We start from the raw sequence: 17,270 nt of genomic DNA, 5'->3' as shown, positions 1-17,270 counted from the left end.
ACATGGTTAGCTGCTCGTTTGCTGAATAGGTTTCTTTGGACAGCTGGGCTAAAGTCATTTAGGGGCCTGAGTTCTATTGAAAGCCAAAGAGACTGAGGCTATGTCTAGACTTCAGAAAAAGATCTGGGTCAGCTCCCTGGGCTTGTGCTACAGGGCTAAAAAGAGCAGTGTAGACACTTGGGCTGGAGCCCAGTGTCTGAGGGCCAACACCCATCCCTGGATTTGAGTTCCAGCTATTTTTAGCAGGTCTATTTTTGCAGATTAGACCCACCCTGAGACTCCTAAATCACTTAGGTGCTGTTGATAATGCTACCTATGGGGCCAGACCTGGGGTTGAGGTAAGTTGGTGCAGGTCCATTGACTTTACTGGAGCTTCACCAGCTCTGGGCCAATTGACACCAGCTGAGCACCTGCCATCATTGTTGTTACCACCAGTAAAGGTCTCCAACCTGGTGTAAGCAGGGGCACCAACTATTGACTTCCATGGGGGTTACAGCTGCTTACCCCGGGGTTGGCATTGGCACATACTCTTTCTTTTATTCCCCTGGGATCCGATGACTAATTCCATTCTCTCTGAATGAGACGAGGAGTTCTGTGCAAGGGCTGTTGTAACAACTGTGGTCTCACTTCCATGATTCTGGGAATCCTGAGAAACCGGGAGGGTGCATCACGGGAGAAAATCCGTCCCTTCCTGTGAAAATGTCATAACAGAGGCACGAGATGGGACTGTGATGGTCACCGCTGCTGTGAGTGAACAGTGAGCAGGCTGGACACCACGATACTTGGACAGAAATCCACCAACGCTACCAAACCTCTGACTTCTTCCTATGGCTTCAGGGAGAGACTTCCATCCCTATGGCTCACCCAGGAATTTCCCGCTTCAGGTGCCTAGCAGGAGACAGCAGCTGGCTCCAATTAGCCTCCATGATTTGTCTCCATAAAATGATTTATTTTTGTTTAAAGAAAAACAGACAAAGCCACAACCAAACAGAGTTGTGGGCCCTGCATTTCCACTCCCAGTTCCCTGCTTCCCTCCAGTCGAGTTTCAATAAACAGTTGATGTGAATGGGGTTTTATGTTGGGAACCAGCCGGAAGCCCGGTTGTCTCTGTGGTTTGTCTGCATTTCTCGCTGTTTCATGGCTTAATTTTTTCCTGTCGAGGGCATAGTCTACGCCATGGTCCTTGGAGTCCAGCCAAGGTCTAGCTACACTCACCTCCAGCTACCATGGAGTCCAGATTGGTGCTCTTCATCTATGGGGCCAGCGTTCTTCAAGCTCATGGTCGGGTCTTGTGAGCTCCAAAGGCGTAAGCGGGACTTATATGGTGCATAGACTTCGCAGTGATGAAAGGATCTACCACAGCCAAGCAGGTTGAGTTAGTTAGTGGCATGAGTTCACAGTGGGTGAAGGATTTAGGTCAAGTCATGGGGGCGGGGGAGCGGAGAGGAGAGAATCTAATACAAGGATTCAAAATGGAAAGTGGTACAAGCCATCTAGCTGAGAAGATAGAGCGGCTGAGGTCTGCTGAGAGAGCAGTGGAGCTGGGGCATCTCACTGCCGTCCCAAGCACTTTCCCATGGGGAGCACCACATGGATCGTCTGCCACCTGCTCCTTCCATTCCACATGTAGGGTGATATTAATGGGAATCTGTGAATTCCTGCCTGCACTCATCAGCCCATGACTAACAGTTTCCCGACTCAAGCTCTTTATAATCTGCAGGAAACTGGACGGACTAGTTCTGAAGTTTAGCTTCTGTGGCTCTTATCGGAAGACCATTAGTCTTGCTCAGTTGCAGCATCAGTGCTGGGAAATGAAGGAGTATGTCTCTCTGCCCTCCCCTGGAGGGAATTGCCTTCTGTTAAGGTGAGGGCAGAAAAGAATTGAATCTCCATCTTTCTTTAGCCTTAATTTTTTCCTCTAGCTGCTCTACCACTGAACCCGAACTCTGGTTCAGACTGAGCACGTACCTATAGGATGCAAGGAGGAATTTAGCCTTCGGGTTTACTCAGTGCTGGATATTCCTCATTCTTCTTGGCCGGTAGAATCAAACTCTGCCCTGGATGACAGTTGCTAGAGGCTGCCTGCAGAGCTATAGTAGCTTTGTCTCATCCATGAGCTACTCAATGTCCCTTGAATTACAGGTCCTAGCCAATCCCACCAAGAAGAAATTCTTCCATACAGCAGTGGTGATGCAGTGTAACTCAACTTCTTTGTTGTGGCGTCTTTCAACTGTATCTATCCCAAAGAGGAAGGATGGCTAAGGTACTGGATAGAGATCTGGGTTCTAATCCTAACTCTGCCGCGGTGAATGACCTTGGAAAAGCCTCTCACTTCTATAAAACAGGGATAACAAAGCTCGCAAGCACTTCTGTGCAGAGACTGCCTTCGTATATGTCTGCACAGTATCTGGGCTTGATTAGTATTGTGATTAAAATATCGTTGGGCAATAGTACAATTAAACAGCAGAGAAAATGAGAAATTAAGGGTGGGATTTTTCAAGGGGGCCTAAATCAATTGGATTTGGTGTTAATTTCCCTAGGACCCTTTGAAAACCTCAGTTTAAGAGCCACATGCAATGAGGGCTGGGAAAAAGCAGGGTGTTTTAGAGAAGACTGGAAAAGCTTGGCACATGGGGATGGACAGGGAAGCTGTTCCAGAGGGCAGGAGCTGGTCTTGCACCAGCCATGATGAGACTGGGACATGACACCTAAAACAAGCTAGTACCAGATGAATGTAGGGAAGAACAAGAAAGGAAGGCATGAAATATAGGCTGGAGCAGAAATGGGGAGAGTTTGGAACTGCATCCCGAGATGGGCAGGGAGCCAACAGAGTGGACTGAGAATGCAGGCCACATGGCTGTGTTGCTTGCAAGGGATGGCTGTGCAGCAGCCTTCTATAGCTGCTAGAGGCTGGAGATATGGGACTTGGGAAGGTGGCCACCATACTTGTGTGACAGACAATAGAGATGACGACGGCTGCTGCTATTGTTTCAGATATATGGCTCTACAAAGAAGCTTAATTGTTTCTTACACTTATCCCGAGTGAGGGCAGTAATTACACACCCTGCTTTCAACAGAACTTAACCCAACCCATAATTATACAAAGATGCAGCATTTAAAAGGCTCCAGGGCCAGGATTGCATTAGAGGGAAGAATAATGAAAGTCTGAGAATTTATTTTATTTTCCCTTTTGCAGCTGACCTTTCCATTCACCCTGGCACAAAGCTTCATGGTTTATCCTACCAGGGCAAACAGGCTTGAAGAAAGGAAGCTTCTGTGAAAGCAATTGTCTCCAGCCCAGATCTATGTTCAAGAGCACCCTTGAGATGTGAGGGCTTCATCCCCTGCTGGGCAATTGACTGGCTCACCAAGGCAGTGACTAGAAACTGACTTTGTTTTCTTTCCTTAACCTTATGACTTTATGTCCAGCATGGTTATGGGGCAGTCATCCTCACGGGGGCTGGGAGGGTGTGTGCCACCAGCTATGAATTTATCTGAAGCAGAAGGGCGTTAATCTTCAAAAACCACCAGTGGGAGGCATCTGGAATTATTGGGAGGTCCTTGCACCGGTATCTCCCAGCTGGGGATAGGAGGAGAGGAGCAAGCGGTTTCCATAGGAACTCTCTCTTTCTCCATGGCATCAACAAAACAACCCACGCTAGTTAGGGGATTTCCAGTCAACCAGAGGTTGAGAGAGGGTATCGGAAACAGATCTGTTTAATTAGAGAAGAGGAACACATGGGAACAAACAGGTTATGGCCTGGTCTGTAACTATTGGCACAGTATGGCTTTTGCAACACTGCTAGATCTCTCTAGGCGAGCCACGGCCAGCAGGACTGGTGCAGTGTCAGGTACTATAATAGATAGCTGCTAGCAGAGGACAGAAGTGTGCATGTTCATAGAGGCCAGCAGTGTGTCCCCAGGCTGAGCTCTTCAGTAGAAGAAGCTTGGGGTCCTTAAGATTCCATCCATCCTGCAGGAAGAGTTTTTTTTTTTTCAAACAGGAGACCAATGTTATTCAATAGTACCCCTCTGTATTTCTTATAGGAGACAAGCACAGGCTATCAATGATCGCGGACGGCTTATTAACAAAGCACCAGAGGATATGCCAGCAATGCACCAATCGTGGTGGAGAACATGCCCACCTTCTAGGTAAGACATTTGTCCAAGAGTCCTGTTGCCTTTTGCTACAGAAACTTCACCTACAGATTGTCAGCAGCAGCAACAGCACAGAGTGAAAGAGAGAATGATGGGGATATTTTCTTACAGCCCTAATTGCAGGGGAGCAGGGAGCATTAAAGTAAGTGTCTCTTTCTTCTTGGTGCCTGTGCACAGGAACGAATAGGCTTTCCCGCTGCAGGGCTTTGTGTGTCAGAACATTTCACTATATAGTAACAAGGGCCCACCTCTTTCGAGGCATTATAAAGTGCCCTTGCTTGCTCTGTTGAGAAATTAAACACAAGGGTGTGGGGGGTTGGGAATTAGGACTCCTGGCTTCTATTCCAGATTCTGCCACATGGGATAGGCTCAGAAAGTCTGGAAAACAGCACCTATATGACGTGACCCATTGCAACCAGACAAAGATTTGCCTTGATGTTCTTTTTGCTTTGGTGCCGGTCTTTTTGGTTGGAAAAAAAATCTCAGATTTTGGTGAGAATGTCATGACCGCAAAAACCCAAGCAATTTAATTGGAAAAACTTATTTTTTGTGGATCTGTCAGTGAGCCCATGATGGTGATTTAGATCTTGATTCAGGAAAGCACTTAAGCATGTGCTTAACTTTTAAGCACATGTTTAAATCCTGTTGACTACCATGGGATTTAAGCTCAGGCTTAAGGGCTGACCTGAATATAGATGCTTCCTGAATTGTGGTGTCAGTCCTATCCGCTGAGGGAAGATGGGGCTCTCATTACTGGGAGTTCCAACTCACTCCAAGATTCAGAGTGGTGGCTGTGTTAGTCTGTATCAGCAAAAACAATGAGGAGTCCTTGGGGCACTTTAGAGACTAATGAATTTATTTGGGCATAAGCTTTTGTGGGCTATAGCCCACTTCATCAGATGCATGTATTTGGCACTCCATGCATCTGATGAAGTGGGTTTTAGCCCACGAAAGCTTATGCCTAAATAGCACTACAAAAGTAATTTTCCTCCTTTGATATTCACCCCTTCTTGCCAACTGTTCAGAATAGGCCACTTCCACGTTAATTGAATTAGCCTCATTAGCACTGACCCCCCCACTTGGTAAGGCAACTCCCATCTTTTCATGTGCTGTAATATTTATACTGCTTACTGTATTTTTCACTCCATGCATCTGATGAAGTGGGTTTTAGCCCATGAAAGCTTATGCCCAAATAAATTTATTAGTCTCTAAGGTGCCACAAGGACTCCTCATTGTTTTCACTCCAGGATGTTACTGAGCCACTGAAGCAATTTTCAGTGGACATGTACACACAGCCCTGTTTCTCCATTCAGATTCATAGCAGAGATGGTGAGCTTTGTAGCTGCAAAGAGTTCTTTCAGAAATAGTCCATAGGTTATAGTCCAATATTTATATTTCAGGGTGATCCAGTTAGAACTGGGATCTCAGTCCTTGTGGCTTAGGCTTCACCTGCATGAAACCTTAAGCAGGTCTGAGATGGACCCAACAGTATTTTATACAGTGGTCTAGCATCCACTTGACCACACAGTCCTGGGTAAACAATATGCTTTCGATGTAACCTTCAGTTTTATAAATGCCACCAGTAATTAGTTACACAAATTAACATAGGGCAATTTATCCGTTAGGCAGTCTATCACAAACTTCAAAGAGACAATGACTTATTTCACCCAAGATTCATCTAAATGTTAATATTCCCTTTTGATCTCTGAATTAGTAGCTATAGCAGGGATCGGCAACCTTTGGCACATGGCCCGTCAGGGAAAGCCGCTGGCAGGCCAGGACGGTTTGTTTCCCTGCAGCGTCCGCAGGTTCAGCCGATCGCAGCTCCCACTGGCCGTGGTTCGCCGTCCCCGGCCAATGGAGGCTGTGGGAAACGGCACGGGCCGATGGATGTGCTGGCCGCCACTTTCTGCAGCCCCCATTGGCCAGGGACAGTGAACTGCGGCCGGGATCGACCAAACCTGTGGACGCTGCAGGTAAACAAACTATCCCAACCCCCCTGGGGCTTTCTCTGATGGGCCATGTGCCAAAAGTTGCCAATCCCTGAGCTATAGTGACAGACTGGAACTGTCTGTTTACAGGGGTAGCATTTCAGATGCACACAATTAGTATCACTTCTAACAATACAGATTTGCATTTCAAAGTTCTAGCCTATTTACCAGGAATGGCTCTCGTTATCATTCGCATACCTTTCTAACATGACTTTAAAGGTGAGCTCTGGGGCCAGGGGCGGCTCTAGGAATTCCGCCACCCCAAGCAGGGCGGCGCGCCGCGGGGCACGCTCTGGCGGTCGCCGGTCCCGCAGCTCTGGTGGACTTCCCGCAGGCATGACTGTGGAAGGTCCACCGGAGCCGCCTGCGGCCCTGCCGGCAAAATGCCGCCCCAAGCGTGCGCTTGGCGCGCTGGGGTCTAGAGCTGGCCCTGTCTGGGGCATTCAGCCTGCAAGTTCTTTAACCGTTTCTGGTCATGTATTATACTTTGTATAAGATTCGTTGCACTTATAGAACAGTGGTAGCAATAATGATTTGCATGGTTATATTTTAATTAGACAACATCGCAGCCCCCTAAAATGCAGGGTACGATCTTGACCAGGAATTAAAGCAGGAGATGTAAAAGGGCCTGGGAAACTATTTATTTTTCAAGATGTACTGGATGTGGCTTGAGTTGATTAAAACTGGATTGAAAAAGCTCTGGAGACCATGCTGTATCTTTCATCTCTAACTTCTATGGGTCAGATCCTTTTTCAGGTTCCTTGACTTCAGCTGGTTGAAAATTAGGGTTTTTTCCTGCAGAAAATGTCAATGTCTTGGCAGAAATTTGAACACTGAAAAATTTTGGCTGAAACCCAAAATTTGGGTTATGCCCTCATGGGAGTTGTAGTTCAGATGCCTCATGCTCTCATTCTCCTCTATAGGCCAAGCTCTGTGGTCAGACTACATATCCCATGATGAACCACAGTTTGGCGAGGGGAGGTGATGCATCACAGGAATCCCTGGCCCTGCTGCATCATGGGAGATGTAGTCTGTCTGGGGAGCCTGGCCCATAGAAGAGAACAGGGACATGAGACAACCTAACTATAATGCCAATGGGATGGCACGGCAGCATTTCTGTATCAAAATATTGAAATTTTCTGTGGAGAGCAGCTATTCTTCATGAATAAGTTCATAATGTCAAAAACAAACGTCAATGGACATTTTTTGACTAATACTATCATTAACTTTGATGGAGATCCTGCCTGAGTGAAAGCTGAGTCGGGGCCTTAGGACTGGGCTCCACATTTTTACTTACCATGTGCTATTTGCAGTAGAAATTGGGGTGGAAGCTTGTGCAGGCTTCATGAGTCCCCCAGATCATTTGCCCAACCCGCTGATGGGGTGGGCTGGTGACGCCCTTGCAATGTTTTGTGTACGCTTTTGGAGAAGAGTGGTGGGGAAAAAAACTCTGAAGAATTTTGGAAACTTGCTCTTCTTTTCTTGGCAGAGCGCCATGTTTCTTCCTACCCACAGACCCCAAGCTCTTATCCAAATAAGAATCTGAAACAATTTTGTCCCTGCGGGGTGACCATATGTCCTCAGTGGAGAACAGCAGCTGGTCACTATGACATTGAAAGACCAGGTTATGTTGTGGCAGAGCTGACTGGATAGTAAACTAGGTCAATTCACCAATAGTTTTGCAAATAAAAGTGTTAGGTTCCGTTGACTCTGACTCATAGGGCTGTGTTATTGGTTATTCCCAAGGATTTGGATGGCCGTCAGATATTGGGGAAAATGATCATGGATCCCAAAAGTTTTACCATATTTAGCAACAAGGATTATTTGTGCCACAAAGTGCCTTTTTCACTACTCCCAACTCTCCAGTTTTTAAAAGCTTCTGACAATCCAATCAGGAAGCGTAATCACCTCCATATGATTTGGACTTGGGTGGCCACTCACATAACACAAACCACAGGCAGCTGAAGCAATCTGCTCATGAACAACACCTGGACTAGACATTATTTGCCCGAACCGTCCGCCACATCCTGATTAATAACAAATATTTTGGCCCCAAACCCAAATCCGAATATGCTGGGCTTTGCGAGCAGGCGTGTGTGCGCACACGGGGAGGTGGTTGAACTCTAGATCTGAATTCTATGCCTCAGGTCAATTTCTAATACCCAGCAACATGAGCTCTAGGGGAGTAATCAATCCATCTTCTCTCACATGATAGCTCTGATGTGCAGCAGCCCATGATAGGAGACTTGCCTCTGTTTCCATTTCTTGATTTTTCTCTTTTGAGAGGAATTAGCATCAAATTAATTCCTCCCCGCTGGTTTTTTATTTTTATTAATTTTTTTTATAACATTTTTTTAAGTGTCAGAGCAAAGGGCCCCTTTGGCAGGCCACTTCCTGCGTCTCGTTGGAGATGAGAGCGATAAAACCAAGACAGCAACAGAGCCGCAGGAGACCCATTAAAGAATCACCTGTGGCTCGCAAGCCTCAGTCTGAGTCTCACTGGTTTAGGGAGGGTCCAGACTGGCCTTCGCAAAGGTCTTAGCTACCTTGATTGACTCAAAGGAACAAACTCGAGGCCAGTGCACAGATGACGGTTATGACAGAGAGCCCAGGAGGCCCAGCATCCAGCTCTTTGCTTTAGCAGCCAAACCACCCCTTCTCATTTACTTACAAAACAAGGTAGGAGAAATAAAGTAGGACCCGATTTTCAGAGGCTCTGAGCTCCTGCAAGGGGATCATGTCATTAAACATTGTATGACAGGGTCCATTTTCAAAGGAGCTCAGCTTCCATTTAGACACTCAAAAGCAGAGGCCATGGTTCTCAATGGAAGCTGTCAGGCACTGAGCACATCTGCAATCCTAGCCCCCTCCTTAGATGTCTACACGGAAGCTGAGCTCTCAGGAAACTTTGGCACCAATTGTGAGTGCTGCAGGCTTGAAAAGCTGGCGAATAATGCAGCCAGGCCAGGGACAGCGTTAAGGGTGCCTGGGAAACGTTCACTTTGGCATGCCCTGGCATTGGGTGCCTGGCTTTGCAGCGTTTGTGTTCTCTTCATGGACACAGAGATTGTAATGCAATGTTTAAGGTGTTGGGTTTTGTTGTTGTTATTCTGAGAGAGGGAGAGAGGAAAAGAAAATTGAGACAGAAAAGAAATTCCATAATGTGGAACTAATTGCTGGACAATGGTAAAGTGTAGTGTCCTGGACAAAGGTCCTGATCCGAAGTCATCAGAGAAGAAGGATGATCCAGTCTAGGAACTGGCCTCTCTGCTCAAGTCCCTGTTAGCGGGCATGGCTGGCAATTGTTGCATCCCTGCTGGAGGCAGCCAGAGCCACGTAGGAACTGCCAGGATAAAATCAGCACCCCAGCAAGTTCCTTGGGGCTGGCAAGCTTTTGCTGCAGAATCCCATGCACAGCCTCCAACTTCACTCCTCCCGTAGAGCAGAAAGCCTTCTTCCCTTCCCTCAACAGCAGATTCAGCACAAGTGGAGTAAACCCCCTGGCTGATCAGCTCCTTGGAGAAGCAGCCACAAAGCCCACACCCGCCTAAAAACTAAATGCCAGCAGCTCTATAGTCGGTACTCGCACCCCCACTCCACAGGATGGGGTGGGGAGATCAACACGTCACTCGTATCACACATTCACATTCAGAAGATTTTTCCCCCTTTAGAAAAAAAAGGGGGAGTGCATGGAGCATTGGGTGTTGGTGGAGGTATGGCTCTGCTTGTTTTTTAACCTTGGCAATAACAGCAATGGAAAGTTCCTTCCTGCTGTTGGTGGATAACTCTTTGGAGATCTCAACTGTGTAGTGTGAAGTGTCTCTTCCTTCCCTACTCCTCAGTGGAAAGGTGTGGGATCTTCAACAAAGATGTCCCAAGTGTTTCTCCCATGTTTGAGTTCCATAGATTCTACAAGGCCAACAGCCCTCCAATCTCCAAGAGAGTTTCCGGGTTTAAAAAAACCCTGAATGTCTAATGTAAAACAAACAAGTAGGCAGGGCCGCCCAGAGAATTCCAGGGGCCCGGGGTCTTTGGCGGCGGGGGGCCCTTCTGTTCCGGGACCCGCCGCCGAAGTGCCCCGAAGACCCGCGGGTGCCAACCCCTCTCTTCCTCCCCCAGCTCATACATGTGTGGAGTTGGGCAGTTTGCCCAGGGAGGGAGAAGGACGTCGATCCCTCTTATGTTCCTCCTGCTTGATCCCGACTAATTGATGAACTGATGTTCATCTCCAGCCTGGGCCTAAGAGGAGGGGACCTGCCTGGGAATGGGATTTACTTCCCACACCGATTTGTGGGTACATGTAATCTGTATCCCTGCCCCCATGCAACTCCTGCAAGGGAATGGGAGCCAGTGACAAAAGAGGGAGTGTAGGAGCTGGTTAACTAAACTCCTGTCCACCTGCTTCCCCCCTCCCGCCCCCCCACCAAGTCTCCATTCAGTGGGGGAAGCCAAGCATGAGGAGGAACAATTTGGGCTGGATATTGCGGGGTGAGGAATCAGTGAGTCCTTTCTACTTCATGCCGCATCCGGGAGTGGGACAGGTAGGAGGCAATGTGGAGAGGGGCTTTCTGGGCATCCAAAGGGCAACTTCAGAGCTGGGGGGCATACGGTGCCCCCCTCCTGCAAATGTTGAAGCTGAAGTCCCTTCATCCTCGCAGGGTCATGCACTGCCCTGGAGGCTTCTCCTTGAACAGCAAAACCTCACCTCGCCCCCAAGCAAACAGCAGAATGAGTGTCCTTGCATACTCCATGAGACTGTATCATTGCAGTCCCCTTAAACTCTGCTTCCATTGAGGGTTTGTCCTCAGGAACTGTCAATGACAATCTGTGGGGGCACCTTCCCCACCTCATTTCCTCTGGCTGGGGAGCAGCATGATGCTGCTTCCTTTAGAGCAAGGGATGCTTACTTGGAGGGAGAAATGCACAAACCACTGCATTAAAATAGATTTATGAGAGCTGGGGGCAGGAAACCTGCCCTGGAGAGAGGCTCCTCCCAAGTGGTTTTGAGAGGAAGGTTCCCATAGAAAAACACAAAGCAAATTCCCAGAGAAAGGGAAAAGGCTGGGGAGTTTCACCCACCTCCCTGTGAGGAGTATTACAAGGTTAGGTTAAAGTCTGAGCAGTTCATATCAGGCTTCATGGTTTCCACCTCTCCCCCTCCCCACCCCACTTAATCTCATCTTGACCCTGCAATCCCCTCCTGGTGTGCAAATGCATAGCCTTTGAAATGCTTAGCTGGCTTTAAATCCTGCTTGGCCAGTTAATTCTCTTTCTTTCTAATGCGCTCTCACTTTCACTTTCACTTGCTGTCCCTGTTCAAACTCAGGTTGTTGGGACAATTCTAACCGCTTTGAGCTCAAGTTTTGAGAGCTTAACCAGGCAAACCGGTTTGGGGAAAGAACTAGGAGCCAACCAGCCCAGACAAGAAACTCAAACTTCATAGGGCACTGGATAAACTATTCCTCTCTCCCAATAGGCCAGTGTGCTAATATTCTGTCAAATCCATCAGTGTAAGATGTTTCTGTTCTTAAATCCTTGCTCTGAATCACCCCCATTTTGACGCTGTCACTCTTGCCAGGTCAGTGGATTCAAATATAGTGCTTTTCAGCTGTAGATCTTAAAGCACTTTGTGACTGGTATCATTCCCATTTTAGAAATTGGGGTGTTCATCATCACCCATCTGGCAACATCCCAGACTGAGTCTACCAAGCCACACGCCTCTCAGATTAGACAGGCTGGTTAAATCAAAACAGATGTGAAGAAACTGCATGGAATAATGAGCCTAGTTGATTTCTTGGATTTTGTTCAGTGAAACAAGATTGGTCAATTTCACTTGTTCTCCTGCCCAAGGCTTGGTGTTTCAGTTTCCTGTTCTCTACAAAGAGAGGTCTAGGCCCTGGGAAGTTTAGGGGGTTTTAATAATAAAGTGAATTGTAAAGCCTAATGAGAATAAAAATTTTAAATATTTTGGGTGTCACTGTATTCTCTATTTATAGACAGGAGACCCTGGAGGCCTGCTGAGGTCAGGTCCCCATTGTGTTAGGCATTATACATAGAATCATAGAATCTCAGGGTTGGAAGGGTAAGTCATGTACTCCAGCCCCCTAATCATTTTTGTTGCCCTCTGCTGGACTCTTTCCAATTTTTCCACATCCTTCTTGTAGTGTGGGGCCCAAAACTGGACACAGTACTCCAGATGAGGCCTCACCAATGTTGAATAGAGGGGAATGATCACGTCCCTTTGGGCTGTGCCCCTACTTATACAGCCCAAAATGCCGTTAGCCTTCTTGGCAACAAGGGCACACTGTTGACTCATATCCAGCTTCTCATCCACTGTAACCCCTAGGTCTTTTTCTGCAGAATTGCTGCCTAGTCATTCAGTCCCTAGTCTGTAGCAGTGCATGGGATTCTTCCATCCTAAGTGCAGGACTCTGCACTTGTCCTCGTTGAACCCCATCAGATTTCTTTTGGCCCAATCCTCTAATTTGTCTAGGTCCCTCTGTATCCTATCCCTACCCTCCAGTATATCTACCACTCCTCCCAGTTTAGTGTCATCTGCAAACTTGCTGAGGGTGCAGTCCACACCATCCTCCAGATCATTAATGAAGATATTGAACAAAACTGGCCCCAGGACCGACCCTTGGGGCACTCCGCTTGATACCAGCTGCCAATTAGACACAGAGCCATTGATCACTACCCGTTGAGCCCTATGATCTAGCCAGCTTTCTATCCACCTTATAGTCCGTTCATCCAGCCCATACTTCTTTAACTTGCTGGCAAGACATATCTGTCTTCAGTTCAATGTTAGCCAAGATTCAGGCTAGTTATACATGTCCCCAGACCACTCTCCTTCCAACATCCATGCCTATTGCTCTGTCTGCCTCCACACCAATGCTCTGAGAAGCAACAGCATTCCTGGAGGATAGATCTCTATATAACCAAACCCCATTCCTCTGCGCATATGTCACGTACCTTATTTAACAGCAGGGCCCATTCTCAGCTGGTGTAAGCAGACCGAGCTCCACCTGAGTCAATGGTGGGGAGCTCAAACCCACATCTTTCTCTCCAAGACACGAACATGCTACTGGCTGTAATACTTTGCCCTTTGCTTCATCCAAGGATTTCAAGGCATAACAAATTATGCCTCTGATGCCCCATTGATGTAGGTGACTGTTGGCCTGGGTTTACAGGTGAGGGAAACTGAGATTCATACTCGCGCAATGAATCAGTGACACAGCCGGGCATAGAACCGAGACGCCCAGTACCCCGCTCCCTCCTGCTCAGCTGAGCCACAGTGTGACTGATCATTTACAGTGTCTTTTCTGCTCTCAGAAAGAATAAACCTTCAGCTGACTGTGGCTCTTTCAGCAAAGGCTTTGAACCCTTTTGAAGTTGCTTACGGCTCCCAAGAACAGCTGAGGAATGTGACCCTGTCCGAGGCTGAGGCAATTATTCGCAAATCTGTGGCTTTTGTTTCCCCTGCAGTATTCAACCTGTCTACGGAGCCCAGCATCCTCCTCTGGATCCCCGGATCACCAAAAAGTAAGTGTCGCATCTCCCGCCCCCCGGCTCTGTTTCCATTGGAGGGCTTGCTTTGCTGGGATGTTCTCTGTCCCTTTTTGGACAGGGGCTCTCCAGAGTGCCCGTATTCCCTTGAAGCCTTGCACCTGTAGGGCATCTCTTTGACTCTGGCCCAGGTTCTCAGTTGATGGCTGTTTGATGGCTTGTGTGACATGAGCCTGTGACCTCGCCTTTGTAGCAAGGAGTCCGCATCATAGAACTACTGTCATAGCCACCGCCTAGCAGAAAGACCAAGGATTTCTTGGGCGATGGTGACTGAGCTCTCCCTTTGCTTTTAGAGGGGATCCCTCCTGGGCAGTGGGGAGGACCTGGCAGCATGTGTGTGGGAACCACATCTCTGCTGCTTCCCCTGCTGTCTCTGCCCTGTGAATGGGCAGCACTTCAGTCCCAGCACTGTCGAGTTAGCACATTTCCCCAGCACTGAAAGGGAGACTTTATCTCCTGGCTTTGACTCCTTATCACAGTGGACTTTGACTCTTGGAGCTTGAAGGTAGTGGGAGCGCTCTCCCTGTGTCTGAAATCATCAGCAGGCCAGTCTGGCCGGCCTGTGAGCACAGAGCTGCTCCTGTACCTCTCCCTGGGTTGAAAGTATCCATTATTTTTCCTGTTCTTTGTATGCGTCTGGGGCAGTTGCAAACCTAGGAGCGGCCTTATGCAGCCTGGAGCTGAATCAGTTCCTCTCCTTTGCCCTGCTGGGCAGAGTAGATAGACTTGAGCACCTTCCAGATAGGAACGGTTAGCTGGAACATTGGCCTTCCCTGTGTTGAGACTGTACCAGCTCTGTTCTGCCTTCCAGCGTTTTACTTGCCATGGGGGTTGCGTGGAGGGATTTCTTGCGTTCCTTAGCTCATGCCTAGGAAGGAGATGTACTGTGGGATGAAGAGGCATTGGGGGGTATACCAGAAGGCAAAGGGAAGGAAGTACTAGCGGGAGGAGGGATCGCTCAGTGGTTTGAGCATTGGCCTGCTAAACCCAGGGTTGTGAGTTCAATCCTTGAGGGGGCCATTTAGGGATTTGGGGATTGGTTGTGCTTTGAGCAGGGGGTTGGACTAGATGACCTCCTGAGGTCCCTTCCAACCCTAATAATCTATGATTTGGAAGGGGAAGGGATTGTACCATGGGAGGAAGAGAAGAGGGTACGTGGAATGGTCTTGTGTGAGGAGTAAGGAGCTTGGGGTTGGCTCTTTCTGTGGCACTTACCCTCTTTCCCTGGCTCCCAGCTTCATTAAGGAACGTTCCAAGGGCAATGCGCTGCCCCTGAAGAATAAGAAGGCCTCTAGCTTTCACGAGTTTGCACGCAACACCAGTGACGCCTGGGACATCGGCGATGACGAAGACTTCTCCTCTTTCCAAACCCTGAACTCTAAAGTGGCCAAGGCCACAGCAGCCCAGGTGCTGGAGAACCACAGCAAGCTGCGCGTGAAACCCGAGCAGGCCCAGTCTGCTCTCAGCGAGATGCCAACCAACTGCAAGGTCATCAAGTCCAGCAGCGAGGCCCAGCTGTCCAGACCACCTGGTAAGAGAGGCAGTGACCAATCTGTTGCTCATATGCTATCCTAGCTGTCTGGCTTTGAAGCTAGTACCCATGTGCTGTATTGGTTGACTGCGGAATTCAGCCTCCGGGTACTAATTTCAAAGCCTTGGTTTGCCCAGATGATCCTCCATTCTATTCCAGTGCCTCAAATCCAGGCCATCTGATTCAGCTGTGTCAGAGATGCTCTGCCTGTGGCTCTTCAGGACCCCATGTGCTGCTCTTGGACTCTCTGGGCCAAATTCAGACCTTTCCTAAGCGAATAGCGCTCTGGTGGAGCTGCGCCCACTTGGGACAGGTCGGAATGTGATCCTTTGAGTCTGATGGGACGCTAAAGATCTGCTCTAGGGACGCTGGCCAGGAGCTCCAATTATGAAGGGCACAAATATAGTTGGCTAAAGGTAACTCAGAGTTGGTCAAAAATCTGAAGTTCTATTTGAAAGTAGCCCAAGGCCATCATGCCAGAGTAGGCTGCATTAAAGCCCGGCCATCAAAGTTAGATGTGCAAGGCTTTTCCCTGTGGGAGCTGGCATGAGAATCCCAGCCTCTGTTGTGTGAGACACAGAAGGTTTAGCAGGGTTGCTAGGATGTACAAGCAGCTTGATAAGATGTGCAGATCAGTTCAGTTCCATCAGACAGACTTCTTGGTCCGCCAGTTTCCTGAGAGGACCCACTAGAGTATGTTGTAGGAGGAACTCAAGGACTTCCACATAGGCAGTGATCTGCCAGGGCACCGGGAACCTGACATCTCTCTTCCCACTAGAGTCTCTCAGATCACAGGCTATTGACATGCCAGAAGAGGACATGGGATTTAGGCACAGGGATACTTCAGAAGAAGCCTATATGCAGTCAATCCCAGCATGCTCTGTAACCCACCGGGAAATCAGAAAAGCCCTGGGGTGCCCTACTTGTAGAATTATTTTGGGGTCCATAACAAGGATGTTCTTCTGCAGCAAAGAGACACAGCAGCCTGGTGTCTAACTTGGACGTTCCACAGCTGGAAACTGGCTTAGTCGGGAGCTGTCTAACAGTGCTGCGAGTTAAAGGGCTCAGGCTTGTGTGCAGACAAACGTCCCGGGTGACCCGCTCTGGCAATTTTCAGCACAGTCAGACAGCTCTGGTAATACTGTAAAAGCTCGACCTGGCCTTTGAAAGGGCCTGACACCACATGCAGGGCTGCATCTGGATCTTAGAAACTCAGGCTCCATGTTCACTCGCCAAGGAAACTAACGCTGATATTTGGGGAGGTATGGGCTGGGCTGAGAGGGGGATCTGTGCTTCAGATACACCCAAGGGAGTCCTGGTTCTTTAGCTTGCTTACTTTTTATCCTATCAGTGTTGCTGCTAGGAATGGCTCTGCCAAACCATGATAGCTCTCCCCCCCACCACACCCTATCTGCCTATCACGCATGCTTCTCTGCCGCTCCTCTGGGCCTGGCTAACACAGGTGTCTGGCTTTCCTCCTTGCTTTTCATAGATCTTTGAAAGAATCCTGTTTATCTGGGCCATCCGACACCCAGCCAGTGGCTATGTCCAGGGGATTAATGACCTGGTCACTCCATTCTTTGTCGTGTTCCTCTCCGAACATGTTGGTAAGTGACATCTGACGCTCAGAACATGCAATTGCCTCTTGAGGTGGTGCTGCAGTGATTCTGAATTGTTAGGATCAGACAAGCTAATCTTGCTGGAGAGGATCTCTTTGCTATTCAACTGCTGCACAAAGCTAGAGCTGCACCTTACCCTTCCTGCCACTTCTCTCCTCCTTTTGGATTGGCTTCAGTCACCTAACGTACAGGGCTCAGCAGAGGCGAAAGTGCCAAGGGTGTATTTACATTTGAATGCGCTTAATCCGGCTGTCGTTTTCCACATAGTGGAGCTTTTTATTCATTTTGAGGCTTTGCTTAAACCCATAACTGAATTTTTCTTGCTCTCTGGCTGGAATTCCGAGCTGGCACTCACTCAGCGCCCGAACACGCTGAGGGACCCTGTTTAAATTTTAAAAAAACAAA

The 17,270-nt window shown here is 48.4% G+C and overlaps 1 protein-coding gene across 6 annotated transcripts in view; it reads left to right on the top strand.

Annotated features, from left to right (window-relative positions):
- Window positions 1-17,270, top strand: part of LOC120403556 (TBC1 domain family member 22B-like) — a 58,265-nt gene that overhangs the window by 20,176 nt on the left and 20,819 nt on the right. For 4 of the 6 annotated variants that reach the window (XR_005597589.1, XR_005597588.1, XR_005597587.1 and 1 more), the window contains exons 4-7: window positions 4,048-4,152; window positions 13,635-13,691; window positions 14,951-15,246; window positions 16,739-16,853. Coding sequence is in view for 1 of the 6 variants with exons in the window: in XM_039534766.1 (XP_039390700.1) it covers window positions 4,048-4,152; window positions 13,635-13,691; window positions 14,951-15,246; window positions 16,739-16,746 (466 nt within the window). In the remaining 5 variants the exon portion in view is untranslated. Of the gene's footprint in view, window positions 1-2,142; window positions 2,264-3,196; window positions 3,329-4,047; window positions 4,153-13,634; window positions 13,692-14,950; window positions 15,247-16,738; window positions 17,184-17,270 lie in introns of those variants that run through there. The other 2 variants (XR_005597591.1, XM_039534766.1) reach the window with 2 other exon arrangements.

This window comes from Mauremys reevesii, linkage group 4 (assembly GCF_016161935.1).
Source record: "Mauremys reevesii isolate NIE-2019 linkage group 4, ASM1616193v1, whole genome shotgun sequence".
NCBI classification, from domain to species: domain Eukaryota; kingdom Metazoa; phylum Chordata; order Testudines; family Geoemydidae; genus Mauremys; species Mauremys reevesii.
This window is presented reverse-complemented; position numbering and strand designations above follow the sequence as displayed.